Below are 11,387 nucleotides of genomic sequence, written 5' to 3' on the forward strand. Positions count from 1 at the left end.
TATTTGACACTGTCTCAGAGGCGACATGTCGCCGCTGGCTGCGACTGTCCAAGAGTATAGTGCGGCTCCTATGTGAGGTGCTCATACATCTGAAACCTCAGGGGAGGGGCGGACACTGCCATTCTACTTACGTTTTATTTGCTAAATTTGCTTTCTCAAGGTTTTTTTTGTAATCCTCAGGAAGTTGAAATCTAAACACTCAGGTAAGTTTAGGAAATTCCCCTATTGATCGTCATTTATCGAAATTCGGGGGGCGGGGGGAGTGGGAGGGAGGAGCGGGGTAAAAGCAGCTGGCTTTCCAATTACAAGAAAATTTGGCCGGTGGATAACAGGGTGCTTGAGTGTCTTGGGTTACAGGAAAATATAGGCGAGATGGTCAAATGCTCAGCTAAGTGGAAGATGGAATTTAGCCCTGAAAAGGTGATACACTTTGGGAGGATGGGTTTGACAAGGAAGTATGCTATGAAAGATATGACACTAGGAAGTTCGGAAGAACAAAGGGATCTTGGCGTGAGTGTCCATATTCCTCTGAAGGCAGAAAGGCAGATTCACAGGTGGTGAAAAAGTAGGAGACACACTCGACTTTATCAGTTGGGGTCTAGAGTACAAAATCAGAGAGGTGATGATGGAGTTATATTGGAATTGACAACAGAATCACAAATGTTGCATGGTCACAGGATGCTGATATATGATGTAGAATAGAAGTGAAGTTGAGGCTATCATTGTATTGGCGGGAGAACTCAGAGTTGATACTGCTGTCCAGTGACCGTGAAATTGATACTGACCTGCCTGTAAATAATGTTATTTAATCCATGGCCTCTTTAAGGGCAGATGTCATTATTTTGACAGGTTTGCATCACGGGTACAGGGAAGAGACCCGTCAGAAATTTGGGATAGTTGGAACTACACTACTGGATGTATGGCGTTCAACGTGGAAAACTAACCTCATTTATAGGGGAAGGTCACTTGTTAGAGAATTGGGGTCCTTGTATCCTTGTTATATGAAAAAAAATTCTGGGCACAGTAAGACGTCTCACAACACCAGGCTAAAGTCAACAGGTTTACTTGGCAGCATGAGATTTCGGAGCACCGCTCCTTCCTCACCACTCACCTGATGAACAAGACATGGCAAAGTCACATTTACTTTCTTATTTCTACACTTCAATGGGTGGTGATTACGTTAGAGGTAATAATTCTCAGACATTGACATTAATTAAATGTTAGTAATTTTTATTTTCAAGCCTGAACTGGTAAGAAGTGAAACCATTGACTAGATTTAATGAAGAATTATAAATATTGGAATGCATTACTTTCTCGGAACAATTATTTTAGTAATATGATTCAGTGGACAGTGGAGAGCATTTTTCAACTCTTCTCTGAATTTCTTCTGAATGGCTGCGTAAATAAAGGTGTTGGTGCAGGAACTAAGAAGCTGCAGCATGTTCCCGGATTCCTGGAGAATAAATTTGGGATCACTGAAGCTTTTAATGTTATAACCGTTGATGATTCGTACATGCAAGAACTGTATAACATACGTCATCCACAACAGGATGAAACTGCCAGAGATTGTGAAGAGTAAAATGATGGACTTTCTCCGGCTCTCCATCTCGGGGTCAGTCTGATTCTCTCTGCCTTTGTCTGTACGGAGTCTCCTCCTGGCTCGGCTGGCTGCTAGAATGTGTCTGACGGTCAGAGCATTGAACAGGAGAATCAGAAGGAACGGAGCACACGGGGTCAATAAGCGGTCAAACCAGTCGTATGCTGTCCAGAAGAGTGAAGTGTACCGGATATCCTTCAGTCTGCAATACCAGGGCACATTGTCAACTACGTAAATAGGCTCGTGGATAAAGTACCACGGAATATTTGTTAAACAGCCCAGAGCACAGACAGTTCCTATCACAACAGCTGCAGTTTTCTCGGTACAGTATTTTATTTTCAGCTTCTGGCAGCATATTGCCACAAAGCGATCAAAGGTAAACATGACTGTTAACCAGACAGAACTCACTCTGGCTGCGTAAGTTAAAGCAATGCTCAGACTACAGAGTGGAGTGATGGACAAGAAGCTGCCTGGAAAATAAATGCCACTGATGCGATTTAATATCACAGCGGTGATAATGACCAGTAGATCCGTCACATTCATGGAGATAAGGTATCGAGTGATACATCCCGAAAGACCACATTTTCCTCTCGACAGAATCACAATCGCCACGAAATTAGCTGCATTAAAGAGAAGGAGAATTAACTTGCACAGGAAAACCACACTAATATAATCGCATTGACCAAAATGCATGGACTCTTATTTTCTGCGTCTGGAGAAATTTTCTGGGAGTGAAGAAACAAAAGCAGATTTAATAATGTGAAGATGGAAGACATCACGGATGGAAGAAGTGTGTTCTTAATCATCAAAATTGATTATCCAGTTTCTCCAGTTTCCTCCATCATTTTCCCTGTCACCACACACATGTCCTAATCAGATGATAAGTCATAAAATGAGGACAACTGGAGAAACTGAACTGATCTTGCAGGAAAAAAAAATTCTGTGCTGCGACAATTCGAATATAAACTTGAACATAAAACACAAATATTATTGTAAGAATTGGAATAAAATCACAGATAAACCCTGTATCGTATATGGGCACAACGCGAAGGCTATAATACCTGTTGAACATGATGAGCATTTTCCTCAGTTTAGTTCACTTAGTTCAACTTTAAATTATCTTTCGAAATTTATTCTTCCATCTGCACTGATTAGGAGGTAACTTACCTTTGTCAAGACATTTTGATGTGTGACTTTTTACACTGCATTTCTCAGCCAATTATAGTTCGGGCCAATCGTTGATGTGCCAAACGAATCCTAGCAAGGAATGACCACACATACCCTTCGATTTCGAATGGTTTCTCTTGTCTTTGCCCTCTGTGTAATATAGCTTCGCCAATTTCACAGAATGGCAAAATTATTACAATTCAGCACGATCCCATTTCAGCAATTGTGATTGCACTGTTTCTCTGAATGTACTTCTCACCGAGAGTGTTCCACTATCCTATCCTCCTAACATTCCACATTCATCCATCCAGACAACTGTACAGTTAGTTTCTGAATTGTTCAATAGGATTTCTCTTCACCACAATGTCAGGCAGTTTATCACAAACACCAGCCATTTGCAGTGTAAAAAGCATTTCCTTAAATCAATTTTGCAGATTTTACGAACACTGTTCCCTTTATTGTGCGATGTTTTTGCTAGTGGAAACAACTTCTCCACATCCAGTAAGTCCAGAACCCTTATTACATTGAAATTTAGTCCCAAACATTTATATACGTTTACTTCAATTCCGAAACCTTCACCTTGAAGTGTCATGCACTGTGTGGACTCTAATCAAGCTTTTTTTGGTGAACTCCATAACAAATAACTCCTATAGATTTTAAAAGCACATTACTGCAGATGCTGGACCCTGAAACCAAAAGACCTGCTGGAAAATTTCAGCAGGTCTGGCAGCATCTGGATGACGAGAAATAGCTGACGTTTCGAGTCCAATGACCCTTTGTCAAGGCTGTTTCTTTATCAAAGCAAACTCTTTACCGATAAATATCTCCGTCTCCAACACTTTATACACTGCTTCATTGAGTCAAATGAGGTTCGTCCAGGATGACTTACCCTTTAGAAAAACATATTCTGAGTTATTTCACCCCTTCTGCCCCTTGCTCTGGACATCTCTACCAGAACAAACTGTTTCTACCCCACAGATCTTTGGAACCCTTCACTAATTTTCATCAAAGCCCTTAACTAGTCCTTTAATCTTATCTATGGAATGTACAGCAAATGAGATTTAAGTAACCGTACCTGAGTATTTACTATCGAAGTCTTGGTATCGTTATGGCGAATCTACATTCCACCATTTTTGAAACGCCAAGTCTATACTTCATACGGTGACATGGCAGAAAAAGAATATATTGCTCCGAATGGGCCCAACCAGAGTTGTATACAATGTCAGATATCTTATATCCTTTTGTGCACAGTATCCTTGAGATACGTTCAGTAGACAACAAACAATTTATTTCGATGCCTTACCTGGGACCGCGATGACAGCAAGTGTAGTGTAGTAAATGGCGTATGGTAGTCCAGTAGGTGGAGCGTGCATCTTCTGTGAGACGCAGTAATGTCTAACCGAGAATCACTTGTGCCTGCTCGACGTTCAAATAATACTCTCTTATACCTGGTTTTATCCCCCTTAGGCGCAATTAGCTCACAATACCAATAATGTTACTTACACTCACTGAACAAACATCATTAATTAAACAATGAAACATGGTGGATTGTATTCCTTGAGGAAGCACTTTGATATGTTTTTTTTGCTTCGGCGTTGATGCATGTAATTTAACAGAAGTGACATGCTGATTTTCACACTTAAATGCACTTTCAATCCGACAATGAAGTTGTTAATTGCTAACTGATATTCTAATTAGGCCAGCATCAATTTCATCTATATGAAAGGCCTGGAATTGAATAACGGTATGAAAATAAAGATGGCCTATCGGCAAGAAACTTGTACAAATGACCATGAAAATCAAAGGAACATCAAAACCTGGCGATTCTTCTATAATTATGCTCGCAGGCTCCAGAACGTCGACTCATAGAAGCATGCAGCACAGAAGAGACCCTTTGGCACATCGATTTCGCATCAACAAAAATGCAATAAAACTAAACTAATCCCACGTTGAAGCACTTGACCCATCGTCTTGACTGTGATGAAATTTTATGTGCTCATCAATGTGCTTTTCAAAGTTTGTATGTTTTCGTGCCTCTCCAGTCCTACCAGGCAGTGCATTCCGGGCTTTCAACTCTCCCTGTGAAAAAAAAATGTTTCCTTAAATACCCTCTAAGCCTCCTGCATCTTACCTGCAAATTATGTCTTTTTTCTATTGATCCTTCAACAATGGGGGACATCAATTTTGTCCCTATCCTGTCCATAAACTTCTTGACCTTATCCGATCCAATTAGGTTCCCTTTCTGCCTCCTCTGCTCGAAACAGCACGATCTTATCCACCCTCTCTTCATATCTAAAACTGTTCATCTCAGGCGCCATTCCGGTGAATTTTGTCTTCAGCCTCGCCAGTTAAATCACATGTTCCCTTAAATAGGTCTACAAGATCTGCACACAGTACTTCCAGCTTTTGCCTTTCCAGAGTTTCATACAGTTCCAAAGTATCCTACCTGCTCTGCTTTCTGTTGACTCTATTGATGGGCGGGATGAAGGAGTGAGCTGGGTATTAATAAGAAACAAGTGGAAAAATGGAAGGTTTTTTGAGACAAAGCTGATTTCCCCGATGTCCCCCCCCCATCAAATTGAGTTAGCGATACCCCCATTTACCCCGTGTTCCCCCCAAATACATTTTCCCCAATGTCAGCATGGTAGTACAGTGGTTAATACTGCAGCCTCACTGTGATAGTGACCTGTGGGTCATTTTCACGCTTTCCCCGTGTCTGTGTGGGTTTTCTCCGGTTTCCTTCCCCATTCTGAAAGTTGTGCTGGGTTAGGGTGCATTGGGCCGTGCTTAAATTCTCCCTCAGTGTCACCCGAACAGGAATGTAGAGACCAGGGGAATTCTCACAGTAACTTCATTGCAGTGTTAATGTAAGCCGACTTATTAGTGACACTGATAAATAAAATTAAACTGAAGGTCAAGGTGCTGCTGTGACAATGCACCCTTTTGTTTAAACACTCTGCAATGCTGAGACTGGGGAGAGGAGTGAACAACAGGGAGCAGCATTGCAGCTTCTCTCCCCCCATTGAAACTGGGATTGTTGCTCCATCTGCTGCACCTTCCCCACCACATCCACTGGGGGCAATCTGGACAATGGGCTGCAGGCAGACCTCACTGCGCCTGCGTCACAATCACTCACCGCCGGCGGCCATCTTGCGTTGCCAGGGGAGACGGCGCCCCGCGCGCTGCACTCTGGTTGAAATCCCCTCCCGCACATGCGCCCAGGCAGTTCTATTTTAATCTTTTAATATTTTGAATCTTGATGATTATTATTCACATCTCACCCGTCAGACTTTCGGTTCCTTCTCCATTCGGGAACATCGTTTCTGTTTTTTATTGCGTCTGTTTTTCAATCACCCCCGCGCGATGCGCTCTGGGAAAATACTACAGCACATGCGCGGTTCCGCCACCTGCCGCTTTATAAAAATATGTATTTTATTTAATTTTAATTCCGCTCCTGGCGGGATTTCTGGGTAGGAATTTCTCTCATTTTCTGGATTTCTGAACCGTCGCTTTCTCCTTGACGCGGGGGGAGGGGGGCGATGGTGACATCACGGCAATATGGCGGCTAGCCCCGCCTCTCTTCAAGTCCCGGATGTTCCGCCAACGAGCAGCGGCTGGGCCGGAGTCGGCAAGAGGTGACACTGGTCGGTGCAGCGCCTGGGCATGTTACAGCTACCCCTGGTGGCCAGGAAGGGAAATAGCAGCAGGACAGTCTCTGCCCAAAGGCTTCCTCAGTTCAGCTGCTCAGAGACACTGGGAACCTCTTCAACTGGAAACTTCAGCTTCTCACATTCACCCCCTGTGTTCAGTCATTGTTCAATAGACAAGGTCTGTAGTGAAATCAGAAACAACTTGTTCACATTAAAGGGGATGGGAATCTGAATTATTCTGCTCAAAAAGCTCTGCTTGCCTTGAAATTTCAATGGAAATGTTCAAGATGAGAATTTATAGGTGTAAGTCATGTTGCATGTGGAACGCTCATGATGCAACAATAAGATCAGTACCGATATCTCACAGGGTTGTGTGACTGGAGAGATGTCAGAGGTGGAATCGTTAAATATAGAGATATAGGGGCTGAAGCTGGTTAGAAATTGGCAGTAAAAAGAACAAAGAAAATTACAGCACTGGAACAGGCCCTCCGGCCCTTACATGGCGAAAAACTGCAGCATGCGACGGTGCAGAGGGACCTCGGGGTCCTTGTGCATGAGTCGCAAAAACCCAGCTTGCAGGTGCAGCAGGTGGTCAGGAAGGCGAATGGGATGCTGGCCTTCATAGCGAGGGGGATTGAATTTAAAAGTAGGGAGGTCTTGCTGCAACTGTACAGGGCACTGGTGAGGCCGCAGCTGGAGTACTGTGTGCAGTTTTGGTCGCCGCACTTACGCAAGAATATTTTAGCCTTGGAGGGAGTGCAGAGGAGGTTTACTAGGCTGATACCGGAGTTGAGGGGGTTGAACTATGAGGAGAGGCTGAATAAACTAGGCTTGTACTCGTTAGAGTTTAGAAGAATGAGGGGAGATCTCATTGAGACATATAAGATGATGAGTGGGATGGATAGGATAGAGGTGGAGACACTCTTCCCATTCAGAAAGGACAGTAGGACTAGGGGGCACTTCGGTCATGCAGGTCAAGTACTTCGATCATACACTTCCCTCAGAGATATTCACCACCTGCTGTCTTTACCTGTACTCTGTGCCTCCTTGAACACCTCTCGGCCCCTCACTCCAATATGCTAATTATTTACTTGATTGCACTTAACATTAACAATTTTCACAGATTACATTGCTGGCTTGGACTTTCCTCTGGGACAGTAAATAATGTTTATCAACAAATGAGGTCTAGAGTTGACCAGGGTCCAATGCGCCCTAATCTCTCTGTAACTTATCATCTCAGCTCATTCCATAGACCACTGCAACAACAGAAAGAAACTGTGTCCAGTTAAAACCATATTTGTCTATCTGAGATCTCGGACCATCCATCCTGTTGGTAATATCCCGGTAGAGAATGTGCCCCTTCAATATCCCTTCAACACATTGATTAATTTCAGTGGGAATCTAACAGGAAGCGCCATTCTGCTGCATTGAAACAAATGAGAAAGTGGTTAATGACAAGACAGAAACTTTTTACTCGACATGCAGCCCTGGTTCTGTGACGTTGCCCGTCGTTACAAATCTCTTGTGCAGTCTATTTCGAAATTTCAGAGCGGACCTGCTGCACTAACATTTATATTGAAATAAAACTCATACCTATCGTTCGGGAGACTTTATTGGACGAATAAAGTCTCCCTAACGAAACTCATGTGCTCAAAGCCACTCCCTAAGGGCGGCACGGTAGCACAGTGGTTAGCACTGCTACTTCACAGCTCCAGGGACCTGGGTTTGATTCCCGACTTGGGTCACTGTCCGTGTGGAGTTTGCACATTCTCCTCGTGTCTGTGTGGGTTTCTCCGTGTGCTCCAGTTTCCTCCCACAGTCCAAAGATGTGCGGGTTCGGTTGATTGCCCATGCTTAAAAAATGCCCTTCGTGTCCCGAGATGAATAGGTTGGAGGGATTAGTGGGTAAATATGTAGGGGTAGGGCCTGGGTGGGATTTTTGTCGGTGCACATTCGATGGGCCGAATGCTCACTTTCTGCACTGTAGGGTTTGTATGAATAGTGGGGCGAATAAGGAAGTGGCGGAGGTGGAAGCATTTTGGTTGAATCACAAGTAAAAACCGATTTCAAAAGTTGAGGTTTTGTGCAGAGCAGGAAGAAGAACAGTAATGAATGTTGAGAGAGCAGCGACACCCATGTGACCAGCGCGCCCTCTAGTTGATGTCGTGGCAAATTTTTCACCGCTCTGATACCAGAAATAACACAGAAAATCGAATTATCACTGGGATTGCCTTCAGTGCCTCATTACCAGGGAATAATCCGCAACATATTAAAAATAGACTCCACAAATACAGCTGTGGAGCCATAATTATTTTATCTTAAGTGTCCTTGTTAATTGTTTTATGCTAATTGTCCTTGCTCCTTTCAATTTATTTTCCTACTCTTTCCCTTCCCATCTCTAGTTTCTACTTTTCGGCCGGAATTGCTTCACTTTCTTCCAATATTTAGTTTAACAATCCAAAGCATTCATCTCTGCTTGGCATCTTAATTCAGTCCGGCAAAACTCCAGTGAGTCGCAAAAGGAAATTGTCAGGCCAGACCAATGAATAACCAAAGTTTATCTCCTCTTCCGTCCGCCGCCATCGGAACACCTCCGAATATCCACCAGCGGCGGCATGGTGGCACTGCTGCCTCACAGTGCATTGGCCTCGTGTCGCTATCTGTGTGGGGTTTCCACGTTCCCCCTGTGTCTGTGTGGGTTTCCTCCCGGTGCTCGGGTTTCCTCTCACACTCCAGAGATGTGCGGGTAAGGTTAATTGGCCATGCTAAATTGCCCCTTAGTGTTGAGGGGGGCGGAGGGGGTGTGGGGTGGGGAGAGGAATGGCTAGCAAGATAAACAGATGGGATATTGGGGGAAAGGTGGAATTCTGGTCAGCAGACTTGATGGGCCAGATGGCCTGCTTTTGCACCGCAGGGAAGTTATGATAAGTTGAATGTTTCAACCCAATTTGTCTCAATGTTTTGTAGAAGATAAAGCGATCAATTATCACCACAAAAGCAGCTGCATGTGGAAGGATTAGAGACTGATCTTGGACAGAGGGGAGAGAGAGTGAGAGAATGTTTGTCTGATGTGGAAAATCCACTTTGAGAGCTGCTTCCTGAATTGTTGCACTGTAACCATCTCAGCACTACCCTCATTTTTTTTAATTTTTTGAGTAGAAGTGACATTGAATGGTTTTCCGAGCCGGCTGGTGTTGAATTGTAGTTAATGAGAACTAGCTTTACCTATCGCTGGGGACTGTCAACTTGCCCTCTGGACTTCCCTCCCGAGCTTTGAGCTCATGAGTTTCGAGTTACAGGAAGTGCTGACATTATTCTGTCTTAAACAAATTCCAAACACCGAGGATTATCGTTTATTTAATAAACGATTGCGAATGCGATTGAAGTGAATAATTTTAAACCGAGGTGCCATTGCATATATTAGTGGAAGTGTTTATACTTTAAGACTGTGCAACTGAATGCACAGTGACAGCTGGTGTCTTTGCTCGAAAGTGTTCGGGCATTTTTATCAGGCATATCGTCACAAAAATATGTTCTTTCCTTTGAACTATGGTGAGAAGGATTCCATAACTGACTATCAGATAGTTGAACGGCGGTATAACCGCTCCTTCCTTCTCCAACAGATCCTCACTCTGCTCTTGAATTGGGAGTTTCTCTTCGAACGCCAGGGACGCTGTCAATGTGTCACAAGACGGTCTGGCGCTTCAATCAGCCACTCCGACATAAAATGCAAAAAAAAGTTCAATAATTGGATCAATGACTAATGAAGGTAATTACGCAGTCACGATTGAGCCACTCTCCTGATGGTAACACTTAAATAAACAGACTGATCCCTGAATGAAACAAACCCTGGAGCAAGCCTGAGTTTGACGGTCACATTAACCAGAGTCGGATTTAACAGTCACCATCTGGAAAAGGGAAATATTCTCCCCATTCGGTACTGACTGTTACCCAGCGCTGAGTATTTCCAATCAATGACAGCCAGCTCACCGGCCTGTCTATTCACACTGTCACTGGGAACACCAGGAAGTGAAGTGAGAACATCCTGAGGCATCAGCAGGTTACTGGGGGCGGGGTTTCGAACTGGGGGCGGGGTTTCGAACCGGTGTCTTCAAAATCCCCAACTCCCCTTTTACAGAGCGGACAGAGACAATGCGGCTGTTCAGCATCTGGGTTGTGTGGGCAGCATTTCTGACAGGTAAATGTGGACCAAACACATTTCAACTTTGTTCGACAATTTTGAAACAGTCATCGGTCAGCTATTTTTATATTTGAATTTGTTTTTCAGATCTGATTCATGGAGATTCTGTCACTCAGTCACTGTCTTCAGATGTTAGGACAGAAGGAGAAGCGGTGACTTTAAAATGTAACTATGATACTACATTAGGCTCCTACTCTCCATACTGGTACCGGCAGCACCCAGACTCAGAGCCTGAGTTTATTTTGCGGAAATATTTGAGCGGCGGTGAAGAAAAAGCCGATTTTGCTAAAAGCCGTTTCTCTGTTGAGCTTCAGACAGAGACTAAATTCACCAGTTTATCCATCTCGGGTCTGAAGCTGACTGACGCCGCAGTGTATTACTGCGTTTTCAGGCACACAGTGATATAAAGCAAGCTCAGCCCTGTACAAAAACTGCCTTTCACTTCAGTGTGCAGCTGCTGTCTGTTGGGGTCTGTGGAGGATTGCAGTAGATGCAGCCGCAATGTGCAGCGACAGGAAACCAAACTCACCTCGAATGAAACTGTTCCCAGGAGAGACTGAGAAAACAAGCTTTCGAATTCAATCCGACAAACAGATCATTGCAGGATCGCATTTGAAGATACCCGTTCCAAGTCCCTCCCTTAATAATTTGTTCAGTTCCCCTGGGATGTTCTTACCTCACTTCCGTGTCTGTCTCTGGTTCTCTGAAGCCAGTTGGTGGTGATCTGTGTTGACATTGAAAGAGAAGTATCCGAGCCTGGCTACAGTCAGTG

The 11,387-nt window shown here is 44.0% G+C and overlaps 1 protein-coding gene across 1 annotated transcript; it reads right to left on the reverse strand.

Moving 5' to 3' along the window:
* Positions 1-1,306: 1,306 nt before the first annotated feature.
* On the reverse strand, positions 1,307-5,913 carry LOC145335642 (putative G-protein coupled receptor 139). Its single transcript, XM_080181443.1, has 2 exons — positions 5,901-5,913; positions 1,307-2,217 (listed from the first exon to the last, which is right to left on the reverse strand). The coding sequence occupies exons 1-2, from the start codon at positions 5,911-5,913 to the stop codon at positions 1,307-1,309; spliced, it is 924 nt and encodes a 307-aa protein (XP_080037569.1).
* Between the last annotated feature and the right edge of the window lie 5,474 nt (positions 5,914-11,387).

Source organism: Carcharhinus amblyrhynchos, unplaced genomic scaffold, assembly GCF_965287045.1.
Source record: "Carcharhinus amblyrhynchos unplaced genomic scaffold, sCarAmb.v2.hapA scaffold_39, whole genome shotgun sequence".
Classification (NCBI taxonomy): Eukaryota; Metazoa; Chordata; class Chondrichthyes; order Carcharhiniformes; family Carcharhinidae; genus Carcharhinus; species Carcharhinus amblyrhynchos.